This window comes from Pygocentrus nattereri, chromosome 10 (genome assembly GCF_015220715.1).
Source record: "Pygocentrus nattereri isolate fPygNat1 chromosome 10, fPygNat1.pri, whole genome shotgun sequence".
Lineage (NCBI taxonomy): Eukaryota > Metazoa > Chordata > Actinopteri > Characiformes > Serrasalmidae > Pygocentrus > Pygocentrus nattereri.
In genome coordinates, this window is record NC_051220.1 from 22951968 (window position 1) to 22975136 (window position 23169).

At 39.1% G+C, this 23169-nt stretch overlaps 1 protein-coding gene across 1 annotated transcript in view; it reads left to right on the forward strand.

The window, feature by feature from the left end:
- mta1 (metastasis associated 1) overlaps positions 1-23169 on the forward strand; it is a 35299-nt gene that overhangs the window by 6509 nt on the left and 5621 nt on the right. The window contains exons 2-16 of the mRNA XM_017694499.2: positions 1624-1691; positions 2088-2181; positions 9284-9410; positions 12925-12988; positions 13332-13449; positions 15161-15263; positions 15559-15658; positions 17399-17587; positions 18613-18687; positions 18791-18849; positions 18982-19109; positions 20085-20236; positions 20971-21160; positions 21316-21405; positions 21954-22106. Of these exons, the coding sequence (XP_017549988.1) occupies positions 1624-1691; positions 2088-2181; positions 9284-9410; positions 12925-12988; positions 13332-13449; positions 15161-15263; positions 15559-15658; positions 17399-17587; positions 18613-18687; positions 18791-18849; positions 18982-19109; positions 20085-20236; positions 20971-21160; positions 21316-21405; positions 21954-22106 (1710 nt within the window). The remainder of the gene's footprint in view (positions 1-1623; positions 1692-2087; positions 2182-9283; positions 9411-12924; positions 12989-13331; positions 13450-15160; positions 15264-15558; positions 15659-17398; positions 17588-18612; positions 18688-18790; positions 18850-18981; positions 19110-20084; positions 20237-20970; positions 21161-21315; positions 21406-21953; positions 22107-23169) is intronic.

Below are 23169 nucleotides of genomic sequence, written 5' to 3' on the forward strand. Positions count from 1 at the left end.
CAACTTAACAGTATGATTCGTAACACAATACAGGTGTCACTGTGTGATATGTTACAGTGATGATCAGTTAACTTGTAGCTTGCAAATGGTGGCTAAGCCTACTAGAATGAGGTTTTGCTGTGTTGCAGAAATATCTTACCTAAGCATTGCATTTGTTACAGGCATTGCTTCTCAAATGTCAGATTGGGGTATCTGCCCCATTGTGTTTTTATACATAATAAATATCACAGTCTCAGATTGGAATGCAGTAGCTGTTCCTCTCATGTTGCTCTCATCTTCTGGATTCAGAAAAACTGATAATCACCCTGTAGATTTGTGTACCTGTATCAATATTTTGACCACGGCACAACAAGGGGCCTGCACTACTAACTGTGCATGTTGTTGGAGCACCCCATGTGGTTGCTGATGTTTTCAATGGTGAGATCTCTAACCAAAAACTGACACTTCAGTGCTTCAGTTACCTGATTGATTTGGCGCTCTAAGAGTGGACCATAACTTCCTGTATGGAGCCAAGTTACATTCTTGATCACACCGTAATATGCCTGATTGAGGATCTTTCTCACTGGATGCACAAAAAGACTGATTGGAGCGATCAGCCAAACAGACAGTGTGTTTGGATTTGTGTTTTTGGCTTTGTCCCCGGACTCCTCTTTCTCTCTCAGGGGGTGAGGATTACTACTGAGAGGTGTGCGCATGCATGTGTGTATGCACGCAGCCCACCATGTGTGGGGTGTAATCTGCCAGAGGCCCTGGTGCATGCAGGGTTAAGACCAGGCACCCCACCAAGCCTGAGGCCTGCAGGGATGTCCCACTGAGCCGTAAGCCTGAACTCAGCCCACACAACCTAGAGCATGCACACAGAGACGAGAGAAGAAGGGGAGGAGGAATAAGAATAAGGATCAGTAGAGAAATGGGAGGGAACAAGGCATATGAATAAAATGGGCTCCATGTGGATTAAAGTGGTTCAGATATTCTGGGTATCTGAGTGGTCAGCATTTAATGTATTTTGTTGTTATTATTATTTCATTGTTGTTTATTCACCAGTGTTTAGCTATAGGTACCTGTAGGCATTTCCTTTGTAGTAGACCTATATGGTATAAAATTGAAACAGATCAGGTGTGCTATTGCTTGGAATTAATACCATACTGGCCCTTTGTGGGTAAGGTTGAACATCCCTGCGTCTATGTAGGAAGTGCTTTGATGTATTTGAAGGGACAAAATCACATCTGTATTGCTGTAGTGTGTCCACACATTGCTGAATGTTTTAAAGTGCTTAGAGAAGCAAACTAAAACTTGTTAATGCATAATATGTCACTTTTAATTGGAAAGGAGCACAACTTTGCTAAAATCTTTTTAATCAGGAAGCAGCCAGTGGCCTTCTTGACAGTTGATGCTTATAGATGGCATGTTGCACATCTAGGATTTGAACTTGAATCATAGCAGTAAAGTTTTTCACTACTAGTTAGTACAGGCCAATGCTGCCATTATATTGATAACTGTGAAGAGTTTGTATAGTCCATATATCTCATTGAAAATGGCCTGTAGCTCTCAGCAGGAGAAATTGCCTGGATCTTGTGAGTTGTCTGTGAGCTGTCATTGACTGTTCTCTTTCTATCCCCACAGATTATGTTTACTTTGAAAATTCTTCCAGTAACCCATTGCTGATCAGGAGAATAGAAGAACTCAACAAGGTGAGTGGTGAAAATTTGTATATGTGCTCGCAAAAGAGTGTTGCCAAACCTTCTTCTGAGCGTTAGCCCAGTGCTTTGTGCATCATGCATTCTACCTGTTCTATCTCGAACATTGCCAGCAATAGTGTTCCAGCTTTTATCCTTCCACCTTTTATCCTTCTCTCTTTTCTCTCCATATTTTTCTTCCTCTCTCTTCTCTCCTCATTCACCTTAGTGGTCTTCGTTCCATCACTAGTGCCATTGAGCCTGCCTCATTTCAGTCAGGGAACAGCAGAGAACACTGACGCTGAACACTGACTGGTTCTGATGCTGTCCTCATCCGCATATTTGGCCTTTGCCTAAAGCTGAGTGGTAGCCAGCTTATGCTGTTGCTTTGACAACTTCTCTTATTTGCAGACAGCAAATGGAAACGTGGAGGCCAAAGTGGTGTGTTTCTACAGACGCAGAGACATCTCCGCCACACTTATCGCCTTGGCAGACAAACATGCACGTAAGTATCAGTGAGGAAGACTACAGTCCCCACAGTTCATAGAGGTAGTGGAGGCTCAGTCAGTGGCAACACAAATATACAGTTTCAATAAAGGAGCTTTCAAAATAAGTTGTAGGGAATCAAGGACCAAACAAATTAAACATTTTTGTTTTCTGAATTTTGACTTTGGATAATGATTTATACATAATTTTTTGTCCTTTGTATGTGTATTTTTTTTTTTTTTTTTTTTTTTTTTTTTGTAGCCCTTTCTCTTTGGTCATTACAAAATAAAGTATACATCAAATTCTCACTTTTTCATACAGTAATATACAGCTAATAATTGTGAATGGACACATTATGGGCAAAATTGTTTGTGGAGATTGATGGAGCATTTCTGCAAATGTGAAATGGACCATGTATTTCTCAAATGTTGCAGCATATCAAAATAAAAGCCCTTTTTAGCAACAGAATTTTTGAATTCTGTTGTGCTTCACACTAGATAGCTCAGCAAGTCATGATTCCAGACTTTTTATCGGTCAGACTTTTAGTCTATGGTTGCAACAAATGACTAATTTCATAGTCGAATAATCAATCGATTATTGAAATGAATAATTATTTGGATTTTAAATTGCTCAGTTTATTTACTCTGATGTTGCTATTAACTTTAAAATTTAGCTTGAGGCTGTTTTATGCATTTGTTAACTAACAATGAAGACAAAGATGAATAACATTTTCGAAAATTCACTATTTTAATGAATTCCTGCTAATACAAAAGAGAAAACATCTTTTTCCTGTCAAAATTGAAAACTAAGGATGTGGCACTAATAAAATATAACAAAACTAAATTGATTTTCCCTGTAGTAAATAAAACTAAAAATATAAAAAAGTTACTTGCTACTCTGTTCCAACTGCAGAAAAGATTCCAGAGAACCAGCATTTCAATTGAGGAAATGTCACAGCTCTGTTCATAACATGAAGTAAGATGTTTTTTTAGCATTAACATTAGCTGACTAGCTAGCACAGCTAACTTACCACAATGAATGTTCAACTGAGCCGTTGTGTTTCAGTCTCAGATGCTCCGACATGGAGGATATACTCCCTTGCCAGCTAAGGTCGGGTTTACAAATAGCACAACTGACTGCCTTACTGCCTTCTTTTAGGAGTTAAACGTGAAATGCTCCCACACTTTTGAGGATTTTGTTCTTGAGGCTGACATTGCACTTTTGTCAACTCTCAGTTAGCAGTAATATTCCTAGTGAGCACGAGAAACGCATGTTGATGTTAGCAACTAATTAGTTACCAACTAATTTGCTTGTCGATTATAGTCGGCTAAGTAAAATATTCTTTGTATCTGTACTGTAGTCTAAAAATTTTTTATTAAGATTTGAGGTTTTGGGTGATTTTGATGTAATGTGAAAGTAAATATGTCTAAAATGATCAATGAGACTTCATAGTCTTAAAACAAGTTAGAAGAATATGGTTGAATATAAAATACTTGTTCAGTGTGCCTTATTTTAAAATCCTTAATTACCAAAATTTTGTAGATATGTCATGTTTTGGAGTGAACTCTTCAGTTATAACTGCATAGTAAATGAAATGTGCAGATTGAAATTGAAGGAAAATTTAAACTCTGTACTCAGTATCAGTAGATATCCTGAAGTTTGGGAATTGGAATTGGTGATGGAAGAGGGGAAAAAAGTATTTCCTTGTGTCTCCTTTGTATTTTCTGCCTCATTATCCAAGCCTCTTATTTCATCACTTTAAATATGCTGACATTTTTTTTGAATTTCTAAATATAATTTCAATGTAGAGTATAACTTTTGTATAACATTACAGTTAATTCATATCTTTGTTTCTAAAGGAGAAGTTTTTTAATTGAGTATATCCTTTCCTTTTTGTGCCAACAGGTTTCATTTTTCTTTAAACCTGTTTGTACATACCTTTGTGTCTCTCTCTAGTTGATATGAAGTTTAGTCAAATGTGGTGTGAAGTATCTGTTGTATTTATACAGTTGGAGCTGTGAGCCAGTTGAGAATATCCAGTCTTTCCTGCTGTAAGCAGGGCCAGTCTCCAAAATGGCTGCCATAAAATCGTGTCAGTGAGTGTTCTAGCGTGTGGTTCGTACGTGTGGGGCTTAGGCGTGGTGTGAGCGGCTGTCAGCAGCACTGGTGTGAAAGCAGTGTGTCAGTGCTTGAATGTAGAAGAGATGTGCTTGTGTCTGAAAGAGAAATGTGCATATATGAGCGGTTCATCTGTGGCCCACGCTGCCCACTAGTCTAATCCTGAGGCGGTGGAGCTGTTTGTTCATGTGGACCACACAGAAGCAGTTAGGAGGAACGTGGTATGTGTGGTAGTGGTGTTGGGGTTGTGTGTGTGTGTGTGTGTGTGTGTGTGTGTTAGTTCGTGGATTGTGGGCCTCTCTGCAGTGCCAGCAGTCCCTCTATGGACTTTCAGACATTTGCAATATGTGAAAAATGCATGGCAGGAATGGCTATGGACCGCATGGGTGTGGGCTACATCCTGACTGTGCTTTGGAGAGGAAAGGAGAAAAGTAGAGAGAAAAGGAGAAAAGAGGAGGGGAGAAGCAAAAACAGAATGTGAAGACGTGTAGCAGGGCAGGAAGGGGAGAAAAGTCATGGAAAAAAAAATCGTGAAGATAAGAGGCTGGGGAGAAATGGCGAGTGGATTGATAGCTCCTGAAGGAGATGCTGAAGGAGTTTGAACTAGTGATGCACAGATCCAGTATACTGGATCATCAGAACTGATAATGGGATGCATCAGATATCAGACAAACTATATAAAACTGTATAAAATGTTATTCATCTTTTTTTTTTCTCTTTACTCCATTTGCCACAGCACACATTCGTGTACTGTTCTCTGTAGCTCTTTCTCTTTGGTCTGATTTTTTCTTGTGAATTGTTTGAATTTTAGAGAGAATCGTGTATTTTCTAGTGATTCACTGATCCAATACACTAGACCAATATCAGCACTGATACTGACCTTACAGATGTGACTGATCCACTATCGATTTTTTCTTTTTTTTTATATATCAAAAAAGTTACTCTAAAATGGAAGTGTCATTACAAAATGACATCAAATAATAGTTTAGATGTTCTGTCAGCCATGTCTGTATACTGTGTTGCAGAGATGTCTACTGAAGTTGGGGTGCTAACCATCTAGCCCTGGCCCGTCTTATCTTGTAATACCGCTTTGTACCTCAAGACGTGATAGTGAGTCACTGTAGTGTTGAGTCTTCATCCGACCAACATGAGAGTGAAGAAGTACCATGCGCAATCCTGGCAAGAAACCACGAAGATAAGATGTGACCTAAATCAAAACAAAATAAAAGTAAACTTAGGCATTGCTTTCCACCACTACATCTTTCGGCAAGTACAGGGATGATGTTTGATGCTGAACCTGCAACATTTCTTCAGACTGCTAAGTAAACAGGGGGAGGAGTGAAGAGAGTAGGAGGCTCCACTATGTTTAGTATGAGTTTGACAGGTTCTATCATCTTACATATTGCTCCTTTTAAAGAACTTCGAGATGGAGCCTCAGGTTATGGGCTTATGAAGTTCAGTTTAACCCAACTGAGTTACAGCAGGGGAATCACCAAAATGTGCTGGACTCTGGCCTTCAGCTTTCCATTCCTGGCCTAGACAAATAGTAATATGAAGAAATTGAAGACACCTTGAAAAATATGGTCGATAGGCTCAATGTTTACGTTCCAAGTTATAGGAAAAAGAGCTTTACTGCTATGATAATGATAAACAAGTACCCTAACGGAGCGCTGGCATTGGATCAGTATTTGGTATCAGTCGATAGCTGAGTTTATATCGTTATCAGTATTGGGAAAAGAAAAAGTTGGATTTGAAGTATTTCAAACGTGTCTTTATGTAAGAGCTGGAACCAATGAAACCAGTTTTTCTGGAGCCACTTGACCCTCACTGACTCAGTAAGGCTGAGGATGTTTGGCATAAACCTTCCTCTGTCCTGTGTCAGAGTTTGCTCGTGGAGTCACTCAGCTGTGTGCGTGTAAGTGTACGTGCACACATGCACTTGCATGTGTGTGTCTGTGGTGAGTCACAGATTAAATATTTTGTTCTCTGTGATGCTGGCTCCTCCTTGCCGAGGCCTGAAGCTTTGGGAGCTGCGCAGCGGCCATGTTTTCACGTGTGCGGAGGCAGAGAAGGAGAGGGACTTGGCCTTGGACTGAACTGACCACTCCCTGTAGCCTCCTCCCTCACCCTGCCTGAGCATAGCTTGCACTTTCTGCTCAGGCTCTAGCTTGACCTCTTAAATCAGGGAGGAACAATACTGAGTCACTGAACATCTCAAGACTTTCAGAATAAGCCTTGTCAGTGTATGTGTCTTAAAGCTATAATTGTGCCGTTCAGGATCCCACACTTAATGTGAATCGGACATCATACTGCTTTTTCCTTCCATATTCTGAGCTATGCCTTCCGCCCGAAGACTGCTGGGATAGGCTCCAGCATCCCCCCGCGACCCTGACGGAGAAGCGGCTTAGAAAATGGATGGATGGATGGATTCTGAGCTATTTCCATCTGTTAGTGCATTGTGATGTAGTATAAACTCAGAAAACCTTTCAGAAGCGAAAAAGTCACTACACTCTGACCAAGAATTTTACCTTTTAAATCAGTTGTTTTCAAACTGTTCTTCAGGGATGCCTAAGTGGTTCCTCTTTGCCCCAGTCTAACTTGCAATGCATAGGAATAGAGCTAAAATGTGGACAATCTGGGGTCCCTGAGGACTGGGTTGAAAACTATTGTTTTAAATGATACAATGTAAAGAACTGTGCTTAATGTGACCAGGCATATGAACTAACAACATTTTAAAAACATAAAATTTGACTTTAGGTCGACTTTAAGCAGCTCTATTTAGCTGAATGCTGTTTGCCATCTAGACTGTGACGTTGTGTGCATGTAAGAGGGAAGCCATATGTGAAAGTGTATTGTCAGATTATCAGAGGTGCATAGGGCTGTTCTCGGATTGCACCACTGCAGCATTTAGTTTTCTCATTGACGTAGTGCACCTGATTCAACTCATCAGGTAATTACCGAGCCCTTTGTGAGCTGATTTGCATTTACTAGAATGGGCTAACTGCAGTGCTGTCATCAAGGTAGTGCTTATCAATGCTGATAAAATTCAATATGACTGTTTTACAGTTATATCATAATATTACAGTATTTGTTTATATTAAGAATTTACATTAATAAACATTAAGACAGTTACACAACTCTATCCTAAAAGAATACAAACTTGACATGGCTTTTTCCTGTTTTCTTCTTTTAAAGTTATACTAAAGGGAACATTTATAATACTGTGTAAAGTAAACCAGATAGAAAATAATTTTTTAGAAAAGTAAACTCATTAATAAATTAGTTAATATTTATAGCATTTTTCTTATGTCTGTTAAACCGTTCTTTCAAAGAACAAAAAAAGGCACCCAGTGAATGATGAACATTGATCCATGGGAACAGGAATGTTACTGAATGTCATTGTAAATATGGTGCCAGTTATATATCAATATAGCTAAAACTGAAAATCTGTATTGTGGTTTACTAGTACACTGACATATGTCCCAGCGCTACGTTATTGGTCAGAGTGTGACACTCCTAAACATTTTCAATAACAATCAATTTGTTAGTGTTGGATATGTATGGGCTCAGTGCCTTGGCCCAAGGGTGGAAACCGTCTATAAATGACCAGTTTCATAGTGTGCTGTTTTACATATGGGTTTACACTCCTCCCTTTGGAGTCAGGGGGCAGGTCCCTGTTCCTCTCTTCTTCTCTTCTTCCTCCACTCCCTGCATGGTAAGGCGACTCATTCATCAATAATTGATAATTGCTTGGGACAGGTGAGATGGAGAGGCAATTTGTGGAGAGTATAGGCTGGGTGCAGTGCCAGTAGACTGGCTGTGGTGTTCTGTTCATTCTCTCTCTCTCTTTCTCTCTCTCTCTCTTTCTTTCTTTCTCCTTCTCTCAGGACTGAGGCTATAGGTGAGCGAGTTTTGCTTTATCTCGCTGGTTCTGTCAAGGACGCAGTGGGCTGTTCATAGCCATAGGGGTCTGCTTCTCATCCCACCACTGTCTGTGTTGCTCCATTCAGTCTTTTCCTCTTGTGCTTTTGCTTTCTCTCTTTTTATACTTATGTGTAGTGGATGGAATAATTATGTGTATCTGGAATACTACAGATAGAGCTATAACAAACCAGTTACTCATGTCTTGTATGGAGTGGCTCCTGAGTTATGAGTTTTATATTTCTGTGTGGAGTGGTGTGTGTGTGTGTGTGTGTGTGTGTGTGTGTGTGTGTGTGTGTTTCTTGCAAAGGAAGATAAAATTGAAGATAAGAAAAACAGTGTGCAGTCTATGCTCAGAATACTGGAGTGAAGAAGAGGAGGGAGTGTGTATTGATTTTAGGCACACCTTTTTTTTCCCGCCCTGAAAATCTCTTGATTGCTTTTGTTCTTCTCTTCTCTTGCTCTCACTCACTCCTCTCTCTTGCACTGTATCTCTTTCTCTCTCCTCTCTCTCCTCTCTCTAATGAAACTCCAAATGAATTGGAGCACGCTTGCCCGTTTCTGTCTCTCTTTTCCTCTCCCCCGCTCTCCCTCCTGCTCCTCAATCTCTCTCCCACTTATCATTCTCCACTCAGCACCCTTACTCCATACACCACATACATGTAGGACTGAGTAAGAGTGATATTTTCTCTCCGTGCCTCTAAAAAGGAGAATACTGAAGAGCAGAGATGGAGTACTTGTATGTGAATTGAATGAGGGGGTAGCACTTAAGTTGATATGGTCTCATTTTTTCCCCTTTATTTTATTTTTTTATTTATTTATTTTTTTTAAACACCAGTATATCATTTTGAATACTGCATAAAATGTAATGTTTCAGTTGTAATTAGAAGACATGTAACTATGTAATTAAGTAATTACAATTCAATACATTTGCAAAATTAAATAATTCTACACTTCTGAGGGCTAGTTGCTGCTGCTTTAAAGCTGCTGTTATAGAGTGAAAGAGCTTGTGGTCCTACATTTTCCATCAATACGCGTCTGTTGGTGGCTTACAGAAGCTGTACTTGACTTTTAACCCTCAGGAGAGCTGGAGGAGGAGATGGAGAACCCTGAGATGGCGGACTTGCCGGAGAAACAGAAACATCAGTTGAGGCACAGAGAGCTGTTCCTGTCCAGACAACTGGAGTCTCTACCTGCTACACATATCAGGTAAAAAACACTAATACACAGTTTGACCTCACTGTGTCTGCGCCATCTCGGATGAGTTCTTATAATTGTGATGAAATTTGCTGTCACAGCTGAGGTTTTGTTCTGCAAGTGTGTGGAAGACACCATGGTTGGCTTTCGCAAGCAGCAGACACATTATTATTTTCCCACATGTCAGAAGATGCTGTCAGGGATCCTCTAGTGTAAACAGCGTTACAGTATGAAATGACATATCTGACAACGATGGGGTCAGATCTCTAGTGAGATCTTAACCTGTCATGCTGAAGAATGATCCTGGAATTAGATTCTATATTCTGTGTAGTTTGACTGCACTTGCTGACTCAGATAGTCATGGAATATTCAGTACTACATAGGAACATGTAAATATTGTAATGAAATTATTTTCTGGACAATTTGCTATTACGCCTGGTAATTACCATGTATCACTTGGTGCTAGTCCTTCCATTCTTCTTAGGCTCACTGGTTTAGAGTATAGTGGAAAACACCAAACCCCCCCTACACTTGGAAGATGAAGTCCCTCTCTAGGCAGGCGGGCATGCCAAAGCTGTGTCAATAATAGTCTGAAGGCAAGACTCCAAACTTTGTGTTCATTTTATAGGCTTTAAATTAGAGCTGGGTGTTGTATTGAGTTTTTACTCTATATTGATATTTTCAAATGAGATACGAGATGAGACAGTACCATTTATATCAATACAATTTGGTGTTGCATTAAAATAGCCTACATAATCAGTTTTTCAGGCATATGGACGCTATAGATTACACTAGCGATTTTGGTTGCTTCCATTTGTAAATGATGGTCTTTAATATTCCTTTACAGCAAACAGCACAACAGGGCCACAGTTGTATTTAATGTAATTAACTATAAGCTGTGCATTGAATACATTTCAGTCATAGCCGTACGTATTATGAGAACACTTTTAAACAGTTTTCAACACACTATAACCAAGTTCACATCTGATGACATGATGTTGCAAAATACTTTTTTTTTTTTTTAATTCTCATTATTGGGCAGCGTGACTCATTTATCTTGTAATGAGATTTTGGAAATGTCATATTGAATAAATTCTCTATTTAGCTAAGTGACATTTAGCTTGGATAAATTTACAGTGCTTAATGAACTGGGCTATAAACACACATACACTGTACTGCATAACCAGAAATTTGGTGTTGTGATTAAAAATGTCAGTCATTTTTAAGATTTATATTGGATGAAATGTCTAGATAGGGGATATTTAAACACTTGCCAAATTCATACTCTCCCTTATCTCTGGGGTAAGAGGTGTGATTTCAAGTCAAATTTATCTGGTGACTTATCTTGGTGTATAGGTTATACCAAGTAAAGCATAAGTGTCTATGTTCAACTGGGAGGATTTTATTGGGGCAGTAGAATTTTAGCAATGTTATTTTAAAATCTGCTGAAATTATACCCCCTCATATACCTGCCCCTGGGAGGGGCAAGACTAGCACTTGGTTTTGTACGCTATTTTAGTTAGTCTGTTATTGTTGCTGAAATTGACTAAATGAGCATTTTCAGAGCTGGGCCTGTTTGTGAGCTATTTATTTATTTATTTATTTTCATTTACATTTTGATATATTGTTCAGGTATATATTTTCGGGGAACAGGGAGGGAAACCCTGTCTTTGCATTTTATTTTGATTAGTCTTTTTGACTAATTCATTATACTTCATTATACTTCGTTTTTAAATGTGTGTCAGCTGCGCTAGACATGCATCTTACATGTTAGATTAAAATGCAAGCCTATTTTTTTTTTCTCACTTATTTCACTTTTTTACCACTTATGTGTGGGTGAAATGTAAACAACGTAGAGATCCAGTTGAATCACAAACTGTTCCTATACTAAACCATGTGTATAACATTAATCTATTTAAATGTGATAACTTTTGGTGTAGTAATTGCAGATTAACTCCTGCTCTGTGCTCGGGGACTCTTCTCTAATAGACCAGTGAAAACTTGTGATTTGTGACTTCATTGCAAAAATCAACTTACGCTGTGAAGTTTTGAACCAGCTGTAAAACTGTTAAATTTAAGATGAAAAAGAAAAAAAATGTTTAATATTTAATGTGGTTACGTGATGGAGGCTGTGGTATTTAGATTAAGATCAATGTACTTGCTTACTTGAAATGATTCATCAGAATTGCACTTCCATGGCATAACTAAGTCTTACCACAGATTTTGCACTGAGAATGTTTCTTATTGTTCAGTAATTTAAAGTGCTCCCACACATGATTTCTTGGGTGTTTTTAGTCTCCTAGCTTCGGTGAAAGTGGAAAGTGGTGCAGCTTGTTGTGCTATGAGGTGAGGTGGCATCAATGTTTGGCAAGAATTTAGACTGTATTATAAGCTAAACCAGCTGTAATTTACAGTAATTATATAGTATCCATATATGTAAATGAATAATTGTTCTTTCTAAAGACCTTTGCTGATAAGATTTACTTTAGACTATTATTATGGCTTAAAAAAACACAGCTACCGAATACTAAATGAAAAAATACAAATAATGCAGTTATTAAAAATACAGTTATTGATATCTGTATCGGCCACAATATGGTCTTAGTTACCTGTAATTTTCAGCCCAGAAATTCTACATTGGTGCATCTGTAATAAATATTACAGGTACACCTTGCTAGTAAAAGGTTGAACCCACTTTTGCCTTCAGAACTACCTTAATTCTTCGTGGCATACTTTCAACAAGGTGTTCCTCAGAGATTTTGGTTGGTTATTTGAGTTACTGTTGCCTTTCTATCATCTCGAACCAGTCTGCCCATTCTCCTCTGACCTCTCACATCAACATGGCATTTTCATCCACACAACTGTGGCTCACTGGATATTTTCTCTGTTTCGGCCCATTCTCTGTAAAACCTAGAGATGGTTATATGTGAAAATCCAACGACCATGCCACGTTCAAAGTCATTTAAATCACCTTTCTTCTCCATTCTGATGCTCAGTTTGCGCTTCAGCAAGTTGTCTTGACCACCTCTACATGCCTAAATGCATTGAGTTAATGTATGGCAAAGTATATGAGGTTACATGATACCTGCCACACTCTAAGGGACAGTGAGTGACCACACCATGTCAGAGATACACACATATAAAGCCATAATATACCGGATTATTATTATTATTACACCTGTTATATCTGTTCTCTTTTTGGTATATATTGTACTTTTTTCTTAATCATACATGCATTGAGCCATGTGATTGGCTGATTAGCTGTTTTTGTTAACAAGCAACTGAACAGGTGTACATAATAAAGTGGCCAGTGAGTGTAGTTCTCCAGATTTAAGAAAAATGACTGCACCTTTGTGTTGTATCCTCTTGAGCTTTGACATTGTGCAAGACCTCTCTTGCCCAGTTTGTCAAAAACTGGCAATGCTGCAAGCCACCAAAGCTAAATGTGTATTGCCATTTAACTGTGTGTAAGGGTTGTTGTCATGGTCATTGTTAATTGATGTGTGTGTTGTATAACTCTTTTCAGGGGAAAGTGCTGTGTGACACTTCTCAATGAGACAGAAACCCTCAAGTCTTACCTGGACAGAGAGGTGAGTGTGATGTGGTGTGTATTGTGTGATATACAGCGCTGCTACAGGCTCTTTCGTCCTAGTGCTCTGCATGAGTGTGTGTTTTGCCTATACAAGCTAGAGATGAAGAATGTGTTTATCTGACGTGTGTAGTTTTGAGCTCCATTCTGAATGAATAATTCAGTATGTTGACCCAGAATGTTCTCTTCGCATTTAGTAATGAGGAGACTGGAGACTCCACTCAATGTCATGCCAAACACACACACAAACACACAGCCAGCCCTCTCTCAGTATATGAGGCTGTGTTTTTGTTTGCATCTGTGTCTCTGACTTGTTCTTTGTTCATGTTGTTCTTTGCCTGCAGGATGCATTTTTCTACTCACTGGTGTACGACCCTCAGCAGAAGACTCTCTTGGCGGATAAAGGAGAGATCAGAGTGGGGACTAAGTACCAGGCAGAAATTACCGACCTTCTCAAAGAGGGTAGGTCTGATTTGGAACTCCCTTGGTACAGCCGCAGAAAATTACTGATGGACTTTCACATTGGCTACAAAGTTCGAAATAGATCACACTTAAAACATACCACCACTGTAGTAGGCAGCAACTAATCAAAATTATTAATTATTAAAAAAAAATTGGCAACAAAACTTATCAATTGATTGCCATGATAACGTTTGTGCTCCCCATTTACATCACTTGAATGAGAGATTGTGACATTTTTAGCCATGCATGACCTTGTTCTGTAGTCTTCAACATCTGTCCAAATATGGGAACACTGCAGTTTGATCTTCTAAAAGGTCTGTCTTGTAAGATGTGTAAATCTGAGCTTACCTTTGATGGTAGTGTGACTGTCATCTGGCAATTCTCTGACTCAAACTCATTTGCTGGAGGAAATGGCAGAAGCTTAGCATGGTGAGTAAACCACAGTAAAACTATTCAAAAGTAAAAAAAAAAACTTTTAGCTCTGCCTTGTTTTAGCAAAAAATGAGCTGCATTTCCGTCTAAATTGTACTCTTTTGTTGCTAGCTTGCTAATGCACAAAGACCTGTTTGCTCTTTCTAAAAACTCAGTGTTCTCTGTTTTCATGTGGCCAGATGTTTTAGAAAACACTGACATCTTGCGTGCCTGTGTCAGATTTGGTTACGTGATGTTACTGAGCGCACAGACTAATCAATTTATCTTTTCTTTAACATTAGAGTAGAAATAATTTAAATAGCAAGTTGTACAATCAGACTTGGACAGCCATGTAAAAGTTGTTCACTTTTCATGTGGAGGAAAAAAAAGAGGGCTTTGCAGCAGGCACCTTGTAGCACTGTTGATCTTGGTAAAAGTCTTATTTAGGAGATGGGTGTTTGTATGTTTGAACTAACATTCTGCAAAGAGAGGAATAATCTGTTTTAATTTGAGAAATGTTGTGTATGATGTGAAATGTTTAGCTATTGAGAGACTACAGACTACCAGACAACTGGAAGTCCTTGTTAGTTACAGGCCTACAATGTACCACTGACCACTGTATGGTTCATGTCAAGCATGGGGCATGCAAATGGCTTGCACCGTGTCTGAGTTAATGGTGATTTTCTCTCTCTCTGTCTTTGTCTCTCTGTCTGTCTGGACAAATATTAACACTTGTATTGCCAAAGCTTTTGTAGGGAGATTAAGAAAAAAGTACAATATATACCAAAAAGAGAACAGATATAACAGGTGTAATAATAATAATAATAATCCGGTATATTATGGCTTTATATGTGTGTATCTCTGACATGGTGTGGTCACTCACTGTCCCTTAGAGTGTGGCAGGTATCATGTAACCTCATATACTTTGCCATACATTAAGTTATGCTACAATTAATTCTGTGATGTTTTGTGCTGGTATTAGACCAATTCTGTTACTGGGTTTTGGATTGATGCCACCTCTAAGCTGCACCCTTGTAACATGGTATTATCAGTTTTCTACAGGGTGCATACAGCCATACCCCTGCAATTTTCAACCCCAGAAATATCTGTTGGTTAGTTTATGCAGTCATTTGATAGACATGGATGAATCTCATACGGTGGAGATGAACAGCTTAAACTCCATCTTATGGTGGTTGAACTCCATGTAGAGTTCTGTTTAGTAGCAGTGTTGGGAGGGAGATATTGATCTCCAGTCATGTTCTTCACCTCTCTGCTGTGTTTGTGCCTCTTGGTTAATCAGGTGAGGAAGATGGCAGGGAGCAGGCCAAACTGGAGGAGAAAGTGTGGGACCCCAGTAGTCCTCTCACAGAGAAACAGATCGACCAGTTCCTTGTAGTCGCTCGGTAAGCGCCTCAAGTTCTAAGGGTTTTGCTCCGTTGATGTTTTTGCCTTCAGGCAGGAGGACCAACTCAGTAATCAGTTAAAGGTATTAAAGGCTGATATATGTTTACTGTGGATTTATTGATAATGTGTGAACATTGAGCTGCTGTTTCTTGTACAACTGAAAGCGACTTGCACCGCTCATTTATTTATTTATTTTTATGTGATCTGTCTGTTGTGGTCTTTTTTATTCTTTCTATCTTTCCTGCTGTCTGTTTTTTCTGTTTTCATCTTTTTCTTTTACCTTCCTCGCTGCAGGTCTGTGGGTACGTTTGCGCGGGCTCTGGACTGCAGTAGTTCAGTTCGGCAGCCCAGTCTGCACATGAGCGCTGCGGCAGCCTCCAGAGACATCACACTGGTACGGCACCACCTATATTAACTACACACTAAATCCTGCTTCAGGACTATTTCACACTTTGGTCTGGCTCATAAAAATACACTAATATTTTCTTGTGCTTTGCTGATTGACCATGCAGAACTAGTCATAATGATGTGTAGCAATATGAGTGTTAGAGGAATTTACATTCTAATGATGTTTTATTTACAAAAGACATGGTAGGAAAATGTGTCTTAAGGGGCAATTTTGCCCTCACTGATTAAGATTGTGAGACATTTTGAATTGTTACTTTTTGCAGAATATCATTAACTTAATCTTCAATCTTTCAGCAACAGAATGTAGAAATTAAGCAGTTTATTGAATGAGTAGATTTAAATTATTTATTATTCTTTATTCACAGTAGTATATTCATCAGTCATTTCTTATTTGTTATTCTCTTAACTTGTGGGGTAGTTCTTTTGGGAGTGTTTTGCAATTTTATGTTCTGGTTCCTCTCAAAGTTTCTTACTTTTTGCTGTTTTCCTTGTCACAGTCACACTTGGCTATCTCACTATGGGCTTGGACCCGCATTGCTATAAAGCTGCTTTGTAACAATGATGGTTGTAAAAGGTGTTATACAAATAAATTTGAAATTATCCTAATTGAATGGTTAAATGGTGTCCGATGTCCAAAGGAAGATTGAAACCAGGTGTGTGTTGTTTAGTGCAATATTGACATTCAAATTGACATTTATAAGATTGTCTTTGTTGATTTTATTGCGTTGTTATTTTATACATCTGCATTAAGAGGCAAGAACGCATTTTTGTGTTTTATCACAAGATATATTTGCAGTTCATGTAATATATCTAACAATTTTAAGGGTTGGCTGCCCTTTTTTTGTTTTATTTATTTATTAATATCACCAAATAGTGTGCGCTCTGACTTGCACTATTTGGATAAAAAGATCTATATATTCTTACATCTTTATGGCTCTTTATGTTCACCTGCTTCAAAAAAAGCATTTCAGGAGTTGTGTCTAACCAGCCTCATGGAAGTCTCATGGAAAGCTACAATCAAAGTTTGGTTTTGGGCTGAACAAAAGCAGGTTACTGGCTTCATTTTGCTTTTGGGCCCCAGTGGAGTCAGAATGAAAAAGAGTAGGACTGATGTTCAACCACAACCACCTTCTGCTTGATTCTGCCCCTCATTTATAAAACATATAGCATCAGAGCCAGAGGGCACTACACATATGCATAAACACACTCTGAACCACTGAGACACACAGGCTGCTTTGGTCTGTGTAGGGGTAGCTGATGCGAAATGGCGTTTTTGTGTGTACAAAATTTGAGCAGTACTGTACTACTACTTTGGCTCGTAATTTGGACACAATTTTGTGGAAATTGTTGGAAAAAAAGTTCTGTGCGGAAGAGACAAAGTGTAATCTGATAAATGAGGGAAAGGTACTTTTTTTGCCAAAGGATCACTGCTGCCCTCGTTGTATGACACAGTGTCTCACCTGACAAATGCATGGCTACTTTTAGTTCTTTTAAGTCTTGGGGGAAATAATATATTTATAATATAATTATTATATCTTAGTATTATTGAATAAGTGGTGATCCTTGTGATCTTTCATTTGTGATGTCCTTTGCCTTGATTGCATATTAATTGCAATCTTGATTTTGGTCTGTACATTTAGTTAATTGCAGAGCAGTACTATGCTTGTCATGAAAAGGATATTCCCTGTGGTATAATTAATGGACTTGTCCTTTTTTCCCTTTCAAGTTCCATGCTATGGACACACTACATAAGAATGGCTATGACATGACTCGGGCTATCGCAGCACTGGTGCCACAAGGTGGTCCTGTACTCTGCAGAGACGAAATGGAGGAGTGGAGCGCCTCAGAGGCCAATCTGTTCGAGGAAGCACTTGAGAAATACGGCAAAGACTTCACAGACATCCAGCAAGACTTTGTGAGTTTTAAACAAGCAAAGCATCTCCAGAGAGAATGAGTAAACAATGCTTGAGACAAAACAAACAGTTTTAAAAGTTGTGCAATAAAGATCGTAATTATAATCCAATATAAATAGAATGCATTTTGCAGTAGACATGTTTAACTCTGCCACCTGCTGGTGATTTAGTGTACATATACTGTCATAGTGAGGGACCTAATCCAAAGAGCCCAGCCCAGAGAGACAAGGAGGAGTCACTTACCGAACATACCCACACCCACTGCTACAGAAAAAGTAAAGCCATCATATTTAACCAGGGTGAAGAAAGAGTAAAGTTTTTTTTTTTTCCCTTCTTCATTCAAATTTGCTTGTGTATTTTCTCATGGTTCAATTTGAAAAATATTTGTCCCAGTAGAGTATAGCAGACAGAGTTCATTACATAAGGTAAGGGAGGGTGGCAGTCTGTTAAAGTTGCATTTAATCTGTTTTTCTAAATGTCTGCATAATGCAGTAGCTAAGTCATTTAGATTTATTTAATACGAAATGGTGCATTAAAACAAATGGGATATTCTTTACGATGGTGCAGATAGGAACCTGGGTATCTAAATTGCAAATATAGCCATTTTTATACTATCCAAATGCTTCAGAAAGAATCCAAAGTCATGTTTTGGGGTACTATTTTGCATTAGAACATCCCTATGAATGTATATAAAAATGTTTTAGGCCAAAATGTTATCTCTAAAACAGTGTCTCGGCGAGTAGTGTATTTCTGACCATTTTAATAAAATAACCTCCAGTAAAGTTTTAGACTTAATTTTTACATACATAGCCAGTGAGCTTTTAGCAACATGAAATACTGACACCTGATTCCTGTCACCACCACTTTAAACCATTTTCAAGTTTCACTAGAGTGGCACACATCAGCTTTTTACATCAAACTACTCTAAATTTGTTTACATCTTAATTTTAATTATTCAAAAATTTTGAAAAACGCTTTAAGAAAGAGTTCCTGTTGAAAGTAACACTGAACACGCTGTCTTTTTCAGCTTCCCTGGAAGTCTCTGACTAGCATAATTGAGTATTACTACATGTGGAAAACCACTGACAGATATGTTCAGCAGGTAAGTTTCTTAATAATCAGTTCATTATAAATCTGCTTACAACTGGTAAAATATAGTAGAAATTATTTACCAATTAATTTCCTTCCTTGTCTGCGTCGTACAGAAGCGGTTAAAAGCTGCAGAGGCGGAGAGCAAGCTGAAGCAGGTTTACATCCCTAACTAGTGAGTGTCTTGGTGTACAGGTCAGAGAGTAGCTCTGGATTCGCAACCATTTCATCATAAGCTTTGGGTAAATTGCTCTTTGATCATGTGTAATCCTGTGGCCTCTGTGACCCTCATGCTCTTTGCCAACAGTAACAAGCCCAACCCCAACCAGTTGAGCATGAACAGCGTAAAGCCAGGGCTGGTGAACGGAGCTGGTGTGTTGCCGGGGGCAACGGGCCAGCCAGCTGGGCTGGGCCGGGCCTGTGAAAGCTGCTACAGTGAGTCTGCCCAGCTTAAGACCAAATACACTTTTATCTAACTAATTAGGACTGTTCCAAACTATGGACTTTCTTAGTTGACCAAAATCTTTGCTAACCATCTTCCCACTGAAAAAAAGTCTAATAAATAAATAACATGCCATCAGAAAATACTGGATTCTAAATGTTAAAACTGCTGTACACTTTAGATAAAAGCTTTCGTTTTGCTGTGCTGCAGTATTGACAATGTTTTGTGCATGGTTCCATTTTACCATGATGTTGCCTTTTAAGCTTATTTTAAGGGGTACGTAATATTCATAGCAATACTGTAAGTAAATGACTGTAGAGAGTCATGTCAGTGCCCCTGGTTAAATTATTTTTTTTTTTTTGTGAAAAGAAGTACAGATCCTCTAGAGAACACTTTTCTGCACATTTTAATGCATTTGTTTGTTTACATATTGGTGGAAAAAAAATGCAGTTGCCAGAAAAATGGCACATTTTGTTTTGCGTTGTATTTTTTGCAGTAAGCAACTCAGCAGATGAATACAAACTGTGCACCAAAATTTGCCATATTTTAAGTTCATTCCCTGTAGAGCATGTGTTAACTTATTTTCACTTAGAAAATTAACAAAACATTGTCCAGTAATTTGACCGTGGCAGATTTTTCATATGACTGCATAGTAATGAAACTATCTTTGCAAAGTTTGAAGTGTACCCACATAAAAGATTTTTACATATCACATCTACCTTGCACTACAGTACTAAAAGGATTACGTAACAGATGCACTTGTAAATTCACTTGTAAATATAAATAAGATTTTAATAATACAGAAATAAATGCAATTGGGCTAATGAAAATTGGCCAAGAACACTGCCACTGATTAGGGACAGATCTAAAGCTAATGCATGCAGAAATTGCAGAAAGCTGTTTTGGTTTGAGGGATGAGATGAATAGAAGAGAGCCTGAAAGGTTTCTGTGTTTGTGTGGATGTGTAGCCACCAGCTCGTATCAGTGGTACTCATGGGGTCCATCCAACATGCAGTGCAGGCTGTGCGCCTCCTGCTGGACGTACTGGAAGAAGTATGGTGGCCTAAAGATGCCCACGAGGTTGGATGGGGAGCGGCCTGGGCCCAACCGCAACAACATGGTAGGTGTATTTTCAACATATATATGAGGTTTAAGACCTTTTAGAAAAGTTGCTCCAATCTGACTTGAAATTACCTCTGAATAAGCTCTGTGTCAGATCTGTGTCCCATTTGGCCTAAAAAAAAAAACAAAAAAAAAACTATACCATTTCAACCTTCATTGCCTCTAAACAGTCCCAAAGTCTCAGAGCAAAGCAAAAAAACACAGAAATAATTATAATAAATAAGGCAAAGAAAGACAAATGCACTTCATCTATAGCCCTCTTCGGACAGAATTAGTTATCTATGGGGAGGTGGGGCAATGGCAGTTTACCACAGGACATCTGTATTTTTTATGTGCAGTTTGCATGGCCACAGAGAGCACAAGCTTCTTTGAGTGAAAAAAGAGAACTCCACAGTATATGATAGTGTTTCCACCGGCATGTTGATTCCCTCGGAATTAATATAACCCAAGTTTATTTTTACTGTTTGTTTTACAGAAGGTTAAAGGTGCTGAATTCTTAACTTCATGTGTGAGTGCACAGAAAGTAAAAATGACTGACATGACTAAAATTACTGAGAAACATCTACATTGCCCCACCTCCCCAAGTAAAACTAATTCCATGTGAATAGGGCTTAAGGCTACATCCACACTATAATTCTTCACTATAACAGAATAACTGCTGTCTTAACTTTTCAGCTACACTGTGTGTTTATAAGACTGTCATGTTTATTCTGATCTCTGTCTGCTTGGTAGAGTCCTCATGGCTTGCCGGTGAGACACAGTGGAAGTCCAAAGTTTGCTGTGAAGACCAGGCAGGCGTTCTACCTGCAGACCACTCAGCTGACCAGAGTAGCCCGTCGAGTCTGCCAGGACCTGCTTAGGTCCCGCTACGTGGCCAGACACCCCTACATACCTGTCAACACAGCAGCCATCAAAGCAGAATGTGAGTGGGCAATCACTACTGATCTACTTACAGTCTGTATACTACCATCTTCTAAGATAGTTCGTAATTGATTTAATCCATTTAGTCCATTTGTACATATTGTGGGTTTTCGTACATGCACTGAAATTTCACTGCCTGTTTGTTGTGTTTTATAGGTGCAGTGCGGTTGCCAGATATGTCCAAAAAGCTCATAGCTTTGAAACAGGCAGTACGGAAGCCTCTAGAGTCTGTGGTTAGATATCTTGGTGGGTGGAAATGACATCTGCACTCTTTCCCTTGTTCATTTTTCCTCTCTCATTTCAAATGTTTGGTGCATATTCCTTCATGGTGCCATAGTGTCTTAGAATATACCTGGGAATTGGAATTCATTCTGGTGTGGCTGGAGTGTTCAGAGTGGTTAGATCTGTTGAGCTCAGCATGGTGCTAAGAGGAAACAGCCACAGGCAAAACAGCCAAGATTTGCATTTGTCGATTATGATGTCTGTCAGAAGCTGTAGCAGTGCTTTAGAGTAAGGCTTAATATGATGAAATTGATTTTAAGTAGCCTAGGAAGCTGTATGGTATTCTCATTTATATATGTGTTGTTTTTAAATTCCATAGGCTCCGTAATTTCATTTAAGAGCCCCAGAATAATTAAGGAATGCATTTGTAGTGTATTCAGTTTCTGCAAAACATACATGCAGAGCTGCAGGTCTATTTTAATCAGATTTTAACTGAATACTAAATAGTGCAGGTCTGGGAATATTTGTCAAGTTTTGCATTGAGACCCTTTCTCTCTGCTTGTTAATTTTAGAGGCCCATCCATGCCCTCCTAAACCAGAGCCCCCTCGAGGAGCCTCCATTTCCACAGGCAGCCTGACGCCCATCAAGTCCTCCCCTATCCTCAACAATGGCTCACCCACCATTCTGGGCAAGCGCACCTATGAACAGCACAATGGCTTGGATGGTGAGAGAAACTTTAGTGTCACCAGTCAGCTCTGGTTCTGTTTGTGATAATCAACTCTCTTTCTTTTTTCATGTGCACTTTCTGTACCCATGTAAAAGCCTTTTAATGCATTTGATCCATTTCCCTTTCTGTCTGCTAGGGTTTTTATCCTGCTTTCGTCTGTCCTGCCCCCACAACTCTTGTCTTCTTGCTTTTTTGTGTCCCATCAACTCTCTCATCTCTTTCTCCATCTCCTGCTTGCTTGTGGGCTCTCTTGCGCTCTCGCGCTCTCGCTCTTGCTCTCTCTCTCGCTCTCACTCTCTTTATCTCTCATCTCTGAATGGCTGTCAGTGTTGTCATGGTAACAGATCAGCAATGACTCACATGGATCTCCTGCAGGATCAGACCCCAAAAAGAAACACACACCATCGAACAACACTGTCACAGCCATACATGAGTGTTTCTTGTCAAAGCTCAACAAAGACATTTATTGTCGACAGTCTGTAGACAACAAGCTTATAGGCTTGGGTTTGTTTCGCTTCAGAAATACTTGTGTACATTCTGTCATGTTATGCCGTGTTAACTTATAAACTCTATTCCAGGGTCTGGAAGCCTGGAAGCCACCGTTCTACAGTTGCATAATTCCCTGATGAGCTTGACACCATTCTGCTCTGAGCAGTGCTGCTTCTCTTTCTTCCCTGTCTCCTGTTGAGCAGATTTCCTTGGACCTGATATTCTTGCTAGAGCTGCCTTTTGAACATTGAGTACTCTGAGCAGTTCACCCTTTAGATGGGTGGCTTAATGTTTTAGCTTGGGAGAAAAGCACCTAGAAACAGTAATGGCGTACACTGGAAGTATGTACAGTATTTTTACAGCCAATAGGGGGAGATGATGCACATACAGTAATTGTCGTAAATACCTAATGTATGAACACTCAATTATTTTTTTTAAATAGTGTTGTTGTTTTTTTTTGACTGCAGTTAGAACGAATTTAGGGGAACTTCACCAAATCCGCTAAAGTTAGTCTCAGTCAAACAATTGCCACAGCATCAGCTTTTCACAGTCATGTGAGCAGTCCAATTGC